This window comes from Triturus cristatus, chromosome 10, assembly GCF_964204655.1.
Source record: "Triturus cristatus chromosome 10, aTriCri1.1, whole genome shotgun sequence".
Taxonomy (NCBI): Eukaryota; Metazoa; Chordata; class Amphibia; order Caudata; family Salamandridae; genus Triturus; species Triturus cristatus.
In genome coordinates, this window is record NC_140593.1 from 83,031,524 (window position 1) to 83,045,162 (window position 13,639).

The 13,639-nt window shown below is 43.2% G+C and overlaps 1 protein-coding gene across 3 annotated transcripts in view; it reads right to left on the reverse strand.

The window, feature by feature from the left end:
* The window catches only part of ZNF385D (zinc finger protein 385D), a 485,067-nt gene that overhangs the window by 17,183 nt on the left and 454,245 nt on the right, over window positions 1-13,639 (reverse strand). For all 3 annotated transcript variants that reach the window (XM_085630469.1, XM_085630470.1, XM_085630471.1), the window contains one exon: window positions 2,854-3,108. In XM_085630469.1, coding sequence (XP_085486595.1) covers window positions 2,854-3,108 — 255 coding nt within the window. The remainder of the gene's footprint in view (window positions 1-2,853; window positions 3,109-13,639) is intronic.

Genomic DNA, 13,639 nt, shown 5'->3' on the forward strand with positions numbered 1-13,639 from the left:
TCTAATAAATATTTTATTGTTTCTAATGAGATACATGGATTTGCCTCTAACAACGTGACTTACTTTGGGAGTCGGCATCGCTGCTTTTGCATCTGGTGAGTACTTGGATGTATCGGATGCATGGATCTGAGGTTCCTCCCACCAGAAGAAGCTGCGAGTGTCCATCATAGTAAGAAATTATAGTACAACCAGTGCTGAATTTGTAAAAAAATAAGTGCCAGGGCTCTCGTCAGTAGTCACTGCAAATGGCACCACACATTGCCCCTGCCATGCTGCCACTGACAGTACCAGCACAAGTACTAACCATGGTACTCCTCCAAGAGCGCCAATTCGAACTATTTCTGGCCCCCACAGCTATAAGTATGGCTTGGACGGCACGTAATAGTTGTTTTTACTGTGTATCGAATTAATTATTAACTGTTGCTCTGGTCCTCTCTATATTCCCCAGACAGTGCCACCTTGTGGCAGACTCTCACAAGCGCCGGTGTTGACAATTATGTGCGGGTGCTGAGCACCGGAAACCACTGGCTCAAATTAAGCACTGAATACAACAGGGGCACCCAGTGATTTAAGGTGCACGCATTCTGCATTTCTGTACCTCCTGTGTCAATGCTATGTTTCTTATTCCACAAAAGTGCAGTGCCATGCAGCAGGGTGCACAGTGAAAAGGCACAAATAGTCTCAGCAGATCTGTGCATGCCCGTATGTGCATGCGTTTAGCTCATTAAAGCCATACTTATTGGCTTTGTCAACTCATGCATTTTTTAACGAACAGCAAGAAATCCTTCATAAAAGGGCTAATTGAGTGCCCAAAAGGTGGACTGTGAGTGTGGAACTGTTGCGTCATTAAAAGGAAAACATATTGGTTACGGAATGCACTGTAATATTCAATATATTTATTAACATAACACAACAAAAATTAATTCAGTAGTGATGACTCTATGGAAGCCTTGGGTGGGCTGTTATTCTGCCAGGGAGACAGAGTCAATTACTGCGTCGCCCTGGTGGTGGGACCGCCTGCTAGATTTATAAATGACCTCCAGCTTGCGGTCATTTATAAAGCAATGCCAGGAAATGCTTCACAACGGTTCCTTTCAATGCATTTAATAGTTTGGTGCAAGACTCCATCAACACAAAGGAGCCGTGCAGCAAACTGTTTACAGTTTTTATTTTCAAATGAAAAATCACAAATTGGGAAAATTAGGTTTTCTTTTTGAAAATTAATTTCATTTTTACATTCCTCACTGCCAGGGTTTGCCTGACCTCACTGCCAGGGTTTGCCTGACAGTGACAGACAGTATAAAAATGGCTATATATCCGCCCATCCTAATTGGGTGGCCGGACATATAGCCAATTCTCCGACTGCCCTTACTACGTCGGAGAAATTTGGGTATAGCAACTAAGGAGTAGTCACTGTTGTAGCCAAACTTACGGTCTGACTGCATCTAGATTGTGCGGGCAGACCGCTGTGTTGGTGGGGAGGGAACTCCGTCAACGTAGCAACCGAGTTCCCTCTCTGCCAACATATAAATAAGGCCCTGAACCTCATCTGTATGTTTTCCCTCTCCATCATCGACTGTGATTCTCAGATTTGTACCTTTATCCTATTGCATTGCTTCTCACAGTGCATGATGTGGAGGCATGGAAATGGAGATCTCTGGCAGATTCCAGATAACTCTGAAGCCAAAACCAGGCCATTTTCACCATTTGCGCGGCGCTTTTCATCCTTTCCTACAGTACTGCTCTACCTTTCACTTGCGGCTTTCTAGTGATAGTGTGTTCCAGTACATTTCCCTGTCTGTACCAGAGAGACTACAGGGCTTATTTACAAGCCCATTGCGCAGCTGGTACATCACTTTTTCCCATATTAACTCGTTGAGTGCTCATGACGAGCTCAGCTTGTCATGACTCACAGTGGAGCTGTGCTCATGATGAGCTGAGCTCGTCATAACGGCCGCGGCCCGCCCACGCGGGATTAATTCCCCGCCTGTGCGGGAGAATTAATCAGTGGGCGGGGTCATGACGAGCTGAGCTCGTCATGAGCACAGCTCCACTGTGAGTCATGACGAGCTGAGCTCGTCACAAGCAGCCCCCGCACCCCCCGCACCCCCCGCACCGCAGGGAATTACCCCCGCAGGGTAGGGGTTAAAAGTATCCCAAAAAATGATAACTTTTTTTGATTAAAATATAATCATAAAAGCAGGACATACATACCACACATATACAAAATAGGTCATTAAAGTGACCAAGAATGATATACAAATACGAGTTTTAAAACTGCTAAAAGTGTCGCATTGGCGGCGCAAGGGGCTTGTAAATAAGCCCCTGTGTTCGGCAATTTGCTGAACTGAAGACCAAACATCAGACGACTCGAGGAACTAAGGGATTAGCAATCATAGAGGATTTTTTCTAATGCGACTTCTCTAGAATTGCTCTTCCAGCTTGCTGGAAGAAATGCCCATTATTTCACACAATCTCTTCCACTTATCACATGCCATTAGCCGCTGTGAAATGTGAATGTGGGTAATCCTGCAACACAGCAAAATACAAAAGGCGGAAGAATAGACGATGTCACTTAACTGCATGATTCCAAGAAACATGAAAGGCTGAAATTGCAAAAAAAATGACTACTTTTTTCTACTACATTTAGATTTTTTTTTTTTACCCCTCCCTCTACATAAAAAATACTGTTTCCTTGTCGTTTCTTTTATACCAAGATAGCGAATAAATTCCAGGCACTGTAATTGCTGGTTTTCTGCCACCTCCTCATCTCCTGCTGCAAAGAGAGCTAATGCATTGTGCCCAGGATAATTGCAGGGCCGCGGCAAGTGAAGAAAAATTGCCGTGCCTCACCGCTGTTGTGCGCTTCCAGCTGGGAGGCGGAGTTGACGGCCACTTTGCACAGCGAACAGTAGAGCAATCTCTTGGCCTTCTCTTCCTCAGTCTCCGCGGAAGGGCACGCGGTGTCGCCCGTGGTGGTGGTGGTGGTATTGGTGGTGATGGGAGAGGCTCTCTTGGGGGGCGTGTCCGTGGTCACACCACCGTTGTTCTGCAATGCTGGCGCTGGTGTTGGTGTGGTGGATATGGCTGGTGGTCCTGGTGGGCTCTCTGCAAAGTACAAGAATGACAGATTTAATGATAACATTTTAGCTGAAGTCTAGATGCCTTCAGCATTATGTCAAGTTCAGTTAGGGCTTGGAATGTGCATAACGCAAGGAATATGCCACATGGTGGTTTGTAGCAGAGCATGTTTAATTTGAGGCTCGGAAGCGTGTATTATGCAATTTTTCCCATACAGAATTTAAATCTTGTTTTTGCCACACCCGTTTATAGAGGTCTATTAGAAAAATTGATGACGCAGCAAATTTTGTATACAAGATAGAAATCGCAAATACTTGTTAAAGAGAATTGTAATTATTTTATATATCTGCTGTGAGAACCTAATAAGAATAGTATTAAACTTGGTGTACTCTTTTATAATTAATGTTAATTTCTGTCTTTGACAAAGATAATTGTTGCTCTGGATTTTAGGAAACCCTAAAACATGACAACAAGCGTCTGGCTTATTTGCAATATTTTATTTCGAAATTACTTGATCAATCAGTTGCATTGCAACCAGTCTTATAAGCACAGAGTTCCACACTTGCATTCATAAAATGTGAATTCACACCTACAAACAGTTTTTTCACACGTTAGGTGTGAGGACATTTTGTCTTAGGGCTGGCTCTTGGAATTCAAGGGATGCATCCATAAATTGAGAAACACCCACACATGTCCCTGTTTGTGGGTATTCACATTCCTACAAGAGAGTTACTCCTGTGAAGGACAGTGTCAGTACCTAGGGTGAGATGTAAGGAGAAACATCTCAAATTGGTTGAGTTGCAGGGAAAGGGATGTCTCCAGAAGAAAAATATAGCAAATCACACTTGAGCAGCAAACTTACTCATACATGGAATTTACAAACTAATTGCAGAACTACTCCTTGGAAACTGCACCGGTCGTCGTGTTGCTATCTGCCTACCTGAAAAGTCGGAAATTTAATCCTAACAACACGTGTACTTACATTGAAAGAAATACCAATTTTTTGAGAATCAGATCCAATGTGTATATCTCTGCAGGCTAGATATTTCTTACAGGTTTCCTATTTTTACCTGGAGTTTATGGCCTATGAACTTTGACCTTGACCCCTGGTTGGATAATGTGGCATGGGATTTTCCTTGTTGTAAATCCATTCAATGGTTTTCCAGATATTAATTTTTTTAAAGGGAGCCATAACACTTTTCTATACCGTTTCCATTAAAACTCCTGATTTCAACTCACTTTCATATTTTAGGACAATGTGGCTGGATTATGACTGGTGTGGGGGGAGGGGGTGCAATTAAAAAGGTGGCTGAGCCCAGGGCTGTGATCATGGGTACCCATATGTGTGGAACGCTCACAGCACAACTGAATAAAGTGCCGTTCTTGCCACGCAACCCGCGAGGTGGAGCCGACTCTCGAGCTCGCATCTTAGGTGCTGGATTTGACAGACACACTTGTGCCTGACTAGCAAGTGGCTTCAAACTTGAAATTCTCAAGCACTGTAAAAAAAAAAAAAAAAGCACTAGCAAAGCCAAACACAACAATCATTTGCAGGGTTGCAGGGTGTATTGCGTAGCCATGAATAGTTGGGTGAAAGGCCAAAAGCCAAGCACAGCGTGGGTTGGGCAGCTATTGTGGGGTTGTGGTGCAGGGCCTAGCTGTCAAAGGCTGTATGCTCTGGAATTGAAAAGTAATGTTTGGAACATACACAACAACCGACATAACTTATGGACAACAGTCATGGAAAAAACACATATTTAGCAACAACAGAGAAACAGTTATGTTGTGTATTGTGTGAGTCCCTAAACATAATTGGTAATTTTTAGTGGTTTTCACGTTTGATGCTTAAACATAGCTAATTTTTTGACTGTGCTTTGTTTTGTGAATATATAGATATACACACACAAATATATATATTTTTCTGAAAAAACAAAGGTTAAAGTGATGTTCTAAATCGACCTTGTAATTATAAAAAAACTATAGTTTTAAAACAAATAAATTCTGAAATGCGCCAATTATAATTTATTGAGCTATATATACCATACACCCCGCATGCACCTCTTATGACTTCACATATTACATCATTCAAGACATGTTACATGATAGACCCAGCACCCCACCTCCTATTGGCATCCACACTCCCCTGTTGCTTGCCAACCCCCATGGTCGCACAACCACCCATAAACTCCCATCCCACATTTTCCCCTTTCTTTTAATTTTTATTTACTATAACCTGGTACTCTTGTGGTACTATCTCACCAGCAGCACACCAAGGTACTATGGGATATTGCAAGTTTCACTTTTTAATGCTTGCACGGTGCTGTTGTACCCTGCCCTACTGCTGCGGGGCCTCATGGGGAATAACGCTGAGTCCTGTGGTCCCCCTCAAGTTCTCACCGGAGACCTCGCTAGGTCCCGCAGTAGTACTGCAGAACCCACAGCACAATTGTTTGTTTTTTTACCCCATTTAGGGTCCCCACAAGAGTCAGCGCAAGGGGGCTGAGTTCCCTGAGTCCTAAAATAGTGACCGCAACATTTCTCTTGATATTGCAGCCAGCCATTCAGGTCGCTCTGTACTGTGGGACCGGTTCTAGTCCGGCGTTACAGAAGGGAACAAAACCCTTTCTGTACTCAGAATGCTCTATTTTATAAATATGACTATTTTTTAAAGAATAATTTCTCAAAACAGCTAAATAAATGTAAATCAAATCACAAAAAAACATGCTTTATAATTAAAGATCTAACTTCCTGCCAAATTTGATGTAACTCTCTTATGCCGTTTTTGTTGTATCGGTTCCCAAACATTCTATGGGAAATTGCATGGGAAAAACATGTTTAGAGACTCCCCCTGTTTTAGGCTCCTACTTAAAGAATCACCCTGATTCTTTCCAGGAAGGAGCTGAGGCGTATGAAAGTTTTTCTGGAAAGTTTCATGAAAATTGGTCAAACGGGGGGACTCAACAAAATAATACATTTTCCCTTGTCATCGTCGTCTGTTGAGTCCCCTCAACCCCGCCCCACCGCTCTTACCTACACTGGTCGCACCTGATAAAAAGTCGTACTGCCACAAAATTTGTCTCAATACACCCCATAATTAGTCTTTTCTTGCTGCATAACTTATTCAACCATGTCGCACATTTGGCCCTTCTTTGACACTTTGGGCCCGATTCACAGAACTAACTTAAGACAAAATCCTAAACTTACTACCATTTTGGTATTCACAGAAGGCACTTACTCATTTTGGTATTCACAGAAGACACTTACTCACTTCGGTATTCACAGAAGTTAGGAGTCCCAACTTTAGGACTCTAAATGCCTTCTGTGAATACCGAAAGTCTGAAAATTAGGATTTTTCTCAGTTTAGGAGTCCTAAAGTTAGGAGTCCTAAATTTACTACTACTAAATTGATAAAAATCCTAATTTTAAGACTTTCAGTATTCACAGAAGGCATTTAGGAGTCCTAAAGTTAGGACTCCTAACTTCTGTGAATACCAAAATGAGTAAGTGCCTTCTGTGAATACCAAAATGGTAGTAAGTTTAGGCTTTTGTCTTAAGTTAGTTCTGTGAATCGGGCCCATAATTCCGGAGGCCCTAGCAATATGGACAGGTCTGCTTTTTTCCCTGCTCATGTTCTCTTTTCCTTACATGTATACATTTCTCATAACACCCTTGGGGAACAAGAAAAGGCTGCTCACATGTTTTTGTTCAGGGAATCACTGTATACAAGAGGAGTTTGAGCTGCATGCTACAGTGGATTATTCTAAATGAGTGATGTGCCCCTGGGCCTGGATGTCTGACAGGAGGGATTTGCTTATCCCAGACAGCTAGAGGAAAGCTAAGATGGCGTTTGAGTATATTTCTGTAGTTTGCCAGAGAGCACAGTCATTAGGAAATGGCAGATGTAAGCTCTGCTTTCAGTTTTCTAATATTTGCTTGTGCTAAGGGGCTTATTATTATCACTATAATTGCTCTTCACTTTGTATTCTCTATATTAGAATATACTATTTGTAACTACTTCATTGCTGTATTGTTAGACTTTTCTGACGTCTGGTGGCCCTACCTGAAGAGAATTACACTGCTATGGTCTCCCGGAGGCCTTGACCATACTCACCCGTCCCTGTGATATAACCCACGAACGGACCTGGGGAAGCCGGGTTTATAGAAATGATTTCCCTCACATCAATATAGAATTCAGGGTTTATGTTGTGCTTACTTGGGTACCTCGTGCTGTAGTTATTCAGTGGTATTTTTTTATGTTGGGTGTCCACTGGATCCTGCCATGCATAATGTGATGGGTAGTTGTTGGGGTTGGTCTTAGTTTTCTAACTCGCAGGTGTGTTAATTGTCGGCAGTGCCAGAACAGGCCATGCGAGTCACAGGGAAACATAGTCCTCTGTTTACTGTTCAATTGTCATGCTACGTTGTTACTTTATATACTATGTTTTTGTATGCTATGTTTTTACTAAATGTGCTATTCATACCTTGCTCACTATGTAAAGCAGTCTGATACCCTACCTTGGGTCTGGTTCGCGCTATTGAAAATACTAAAAATAAATAAATAAATAATAAAAGGAAAAGCTATAGGGATTCTTCGGTGTCACTGAAATGCCAAAATGTTCTACTTGAATATTGGGTACGTTGAGAATATGAAGAGACTGAACCCAGCACATATTGGGACTGATTTACATTGTTGCAGTACCTGGGACCAACTTCTGGCATCCAGCTAGCTGGAGGAGCTTAAGGGCTTTCGCATGAGGTCCGGGGTTGACCTTTACAGTGCCTTATTGTTAGACCTGTCAGCTTGAGGTGGGTCTTCTCCTAAACTATTTGCCTTACTCCTTAGTTTTTGCTGATCTTGTTTTTGTTGGCCTTAGAACTCTGTGCACGTTGCCACTGCAAACCGTGCTAATGTGATTGTACTCTCTCCTTTAAACATGGTGAAACTGGCTTGCACTCAATTGGCACATTTAATTTACTTGTAGGTCCCTAGTAAAGAGATACTACATGTACCCAGGGCATGTCAATTAAATGCTACTAGTGGGCTGGCTGCACAGATTGTGCCACCCACTTGAGTAGCCTCTTAAACATGTCTCATGCCTGCCATTGCCATCTCTTTGTGCAGTTTAAAATGCAATAATTTTGACCTTGAAAAAGAAACCTTTTAAACCTTCAATTTTAATACATATAAGTATACCCTAGGGTAGGCCCTAAGAAGCTCCCAGGTCAGGGTGCGGTGCATTTAAAAAGTTGGACATGCACTTTTAACTTTTGCATGTCCTGGTGGTGAAAAACTCTTAAACTTGTTTTTTCACCACTACAAAGCCTGCCTCTCTCATAAGATAACATGGGGTTAACTTATTAGTTTTAATTAGTGATAACTTTCAATTGGGAGCAAGTAGGAATGTCAAGTTTGATGGCTAATAAATTGTAATCTAAAGCCCACTTTAATGGTAAAGTCAGATTTTAAGTCACAAGTCAGAAAAGGACACTTTTGGAAAGTTGGCATTTTTTTGTTCCCACCATTTGGTGTTTGCAGCCTGCATCCTGGGTCATGGCTAGGTGTAGCTGGCAGTTGGTCTTTGTGTATTGCTCCCAGACAGTGAGACAAAGGGAAAATAGGTTTTGGCAGGATGGGCCATCTCTGGGTTGGTGAGGGGGGGAGGAGGGGAGCTGTTACCTGCAACATTTGCACATCACATAGGCCCTGCCTGGCAACATTCACAAAGGGTTTAACACTAGTCTTTTGTGACCCCAGACAAGCTGGGGCCAGGGCATGGAGGCAGGTAATTCCAAACACCTCTGGGGGTGCAATCCTCCAGAAGATTTTCCTACTTCAAAGCTGGTACCAGGTATAAATAATGAAGCCCCAGACCGATGTCTTCATTATAGGTCTGGACCTGTGGAAGACTCAGAAGGACTGCTGTACTGTTCTGCGAGAAGGACTGCTACTCTGCCACTCTGTTGCCCTGCTGCCCGAGTGAAAGGACTCGACCTGCAACCTGAACCCAGGACCACCAGAGTGACTCAAAGGGCTAGAAGCTGGTCTCCTGGTCAGAGCTTCAGGGATAGAAAAGACTCCAACCAATCTGCAACCAGCACCTGGATACTTACTGTGAGTCTTACCCTCTAATGCAGAGGTCCTCAAACTTTTTGATGTCGAGACCCCCCTGTCAAAATTTTCTGGCTTGAGGACCCCCCCTCCTGACAAACATTTCTAGAACTTGGTACTCCTCATCATTGACGAGAATAAACACCCAACAGTACCCACAGCAAATCATTTTTATGGTGGGGAAATATTATTAAACAGTGTTTAGCAAATCAAAGGTTTGTGGGTGACTGTGGATTGGAGTCACAGGCTTACTACTCGGTTCTAACACAAAGTCTCCAAAAAGAATTGCCCAAAAATTAATGTGTCCCTCTGTATCATAACTGGTGCTCATGTAAAGATACCTTCGGGTCTAGTTTGCGCTATGTAAAACTCCACCCAAAAAAGAAACCACTCCACAAACTGATCCTTAAAGGGTTGCAATTCAAATAAGCCCACATGAAGCTGTGATAGTAAAGTCGGTTAGGCTCTGGAGCCTGACCATGAACTCCCTCCTTTGTGGACAGGTGTTCTGTTCTTTTCACTTTTTTTCCTCCAAAAGTATTGCAAATATTTGCAGCTATTGTCTCCTGTTTCACAAATATGCTTGTCGCAGTCTATACCTTGTTGCGTTTCTTGCACTGCAACTCTAACGTTCACTGTTGGCATGTTGTATTTCACTCTTTAGTTGATATTCAGAATTGGTGTTCATCAGCTATGGCGCCTTGCTCACTTGACAAATGAATAAGTCTAGGAATAAAGCAAGCAGTAATCTTCAAACTGTTTTCTGGGTATTTACCAACTAATAACGGCCTGGTAAGATGTGTGGATTGTTACTGCACATGTTTATATAATTTGACTACCAGAGGACACATTTTTTTTTTCCATCTCCCATAATGGGCCAATTTGAGTGTGGGATTATGTTTGCATGAAGCAAATTATATTGCTTGCTCCGGTCTATCCACTTTCAAAGGAAGAGCGTTGCTTCTGTGCCATAGGAAGAGAGATCACGCAGTCTAAGAGCCTTTCACATCACAGTATGAAAATCATTTTTTTGTCTCTGGAAAGCCTCTAAAGAACCACTGATGCAAGATGCGGTGTGCTCTAATAAAGTATATAACTGGTACGAGACTGTTCATAATGCTGTCAGAATCTATGATGATAATAATGAAGATCCAAATATGAGTTCAGTGGAGTTATGTTCTGAGGCACAGGAGGCTCCATTAACATGGTAACTTTATTAGTGTGTCTTCCATCCACCTTTTGGCTAACAGTACTTGAACAAAACATTGATTTTTATTTAAAAACTTAAAATACCTTCCCACAATATACATTCAAGCTAATAAATACTATTCAGGCCAAGACATGTCATTGCAAGGTAGAAACAATGGCACACTGCCGCTTTCTTCAGTTGTACCTCTGATGCCTTGCCTGGATACTCATTCACTTGATATCTGAACAATAGGCACATTTGCAGAGTGTCCAGCTCACCCCAAGAAGGCCCCTTCGTGTCACTGACAGATAACTGATGTTTATTTTTACCCAGCTCAACAATAATTACTTTATCGACCTCGTAAGGATGGAAGGCAGAGTGCACTCACCGAAATTCGAACCTGTGAACAAGTGGTCAAAGAGAAACTCCTGGAACATGTACAAAAGTTTACTGAGCCACCAGACCCAGATCACTGCGACCTGCGAACTCATAACCCATTCCTAATGCATGATTTTGGAAAATAGCCCACGTACACATTCATAGCACATACATAATTTCAGTACTTTCCTGTTTGATGTCACCTGGTAGCGGCGGAATGATGTTAAAAATCGATTTCAAAGAAATCAAGGGACCACGCAGATGAAGAGAGTAAAAGGCCTTATGCAGTCAGTGTGAAAGAGGAAGTGAACATAAATAAACGTTACTTTTGTAATGTAGCCAGGTTTCAGAAACAGCATGGTTTGAAATAAAGGTGAGGGGTGTGTGTGTGTATGTCTGAGCCACGCGGCAGTAACGACCAGGAAAGGCAAAGGGGTGCAAGGCAGTAACAAAAAAACCATTGGTGCACTCTTGTTCATTCCACAGGTGCATATTTAAGGCCCCAGTTCTCGGCATTTCCGGGTGTGCATCCTGCAGTCTCTCTGATTGGAGGACAGTTGTGGATGACGTTGTATTGTTTTCCGATGTCCTCCAATCAGAGAGCACATTGAAATGCACTATTCGGAATTCAAAACAAAGAGCACACGTTTTGGATTCCGAATCCAGGCAGGAGTGCGATCGGGAATGCGCGACCCCCTTTATGTGAGTCCACGCCCCCCCTGGGGCTCGCGCCCCACAGATTGAAGACCCCTGCTCTAAGTGCTGCCACCACAGTCCTGGACCCTGAAGGTGGTCTGTCAGCCCAGCTGAAATCCTGTGAGCAGAACTGATGCAGCAACATGCATCTCCTTGCAGCCGCATCAGAACCACAGCAGCCCGACTCATCTCTGATGCCAGACTCCGCATTGTAGCTCCCAGTCTCATTGGAACCGCCTCTGTGTGATGCATCTCCAACGCAAGCCTTTACATCGCAAAGCCCACGGACAATGGCATCCTCAACAACTACGCAGCACATCAAAGCCCCACAGCTTCTACGTAACACCAGTGTGTGACTCTTCCTCAATGCAGGACTTCTCATTGCAAGCCCCTCATCCATGGCATCCTTGATTGCGATGCAAGACTCTGTATCACAAACTCTCAGCTACTTGGTACTGCCGCTGCACGACACATCTTTGACGCGGGATCTTGCAATGCTCCCCAGCCAGTATTTAAGATACATTGTTCAGCAGGCCTGACCTGGTTACTGTATCTGGCCCTCGCTCAATTGCAATTGGCCTGAGCTTGTGACTTAGTTCCGGTCATGCATGACCTGATAACCACAGGCGGCGCTCTAATCTTTTAGGTGCTGGTTACTTAAATCTTTAAAATTGTATATCTCCGGTTCTACTAATTGGATTTTTGCCATTTTGGAGTAAAATAATGTATTAAATGTTACTCTATATTTCTCAATTGGTGTGGAATTTTGGTTGTGTTGTCTTTTCATTTTATTACTGTTTGTGTGCTGCATAAATACTTTACACATTGTCTCTAAATTAAGCCTGAATGCTTTGTGCCAAGCTACCAGAGCGTTAAGCACAGGTTAACTTGGGGTTTGCTGTGTTTCACCCTGACAAAGATTATGGTTGTTGCTTGAGTAGTGTTTCACCCCCCTCTCCCCCCAATCAGTAGCCCCATTCATTTCCAACACTGATGCACTAGGCGCTCTTAAATTGAGGTCTTTTTTTAATTCATGACTTTTGATGAGATTTCAGGGCGCCATATTTTACAGTGGAATTCCAGATTAATGTGCACCTAGCGGGGTTTGGAACCTGGGTAGTGACTATTTTGGGCGTCTGATGTCACTGCAATAGTCCCAACAGGTTGCTGCCACTTAAGGGAACAGAGGAAACCCTATGAGGGAAGTGAACAAGCAGGAGGCTCCCAGGTAACAGATGTATTGTGCTTTTACTCATTAGATTAACTTGTGGGGCGAAAGCATGAAGAATCAAACTTGATTCTTTAGAAAGCCCTCACTCACCAACCTAGTTGGTGACATGCTTCATCATCGGGCCCCACCAGGAAAGGCCGAATGCCCCCCTGGTGTGCTTCAACGCCAGAATTACTGCGGAGCCGGTTTGTGTTGTTTGAGTGACAAGTGAAAGTGATTGTGTGGTGGTTTAAAAATGCCTAGATTGTGTCCAAAAGTAATTTTAGTAGTTGGCGAATCAGATACGAATAAAAACAAAGTAAGGAGTGTATGAGCTGGATATATTAATCAGCTATATCCTACTGTGCAGGGTCCACTTAATAAGGGTTGCAACAGATACCGAGCAGGTGCTTGGCTTTGACGGCGGTGTGCCTACTTGCCACCACCCCCCTTCCGAGACCCATGGTGTGATTAATCATTACGCCGCATATATGAGGAACACCTAAGTAACAGTGTGTACCATAATTTACATTTTTCACATTCTTGACCTCAGGTTAGGGTGGGCCTTAGCGCGCCCATACGGCCGAGGTTAACACTTTGGTCCTGAAGAATGCCTGGCTATTAGCATTATATAGGCAGAAACATGTTGACCACGCACAGTGGGATATAGCTGATTAATCTATCCAGCTCATACATCCCTTACTTTGTTTTTATTCGGGTCTGATTGGCCAACTGATAAAATTATTTTTGGACACAATCTAGGCATTTTTAAACCACCACACAATCACTTTCACTTGTCATTCAAACAACGCAAACCCGCTCTGCAGTAATGCTGGCGTTGAAGCACACCAGGGGGGCATTCGGCCTTTCCTGGGTGGGCCCGATGATGAAGCATGTCACCAACTAGGTTGGTGAGTGAGGGCTTTTTTAAGGAATCCAGTCTGATTCTTCATTCTTGCTCTTCTCCTGAGAAGGC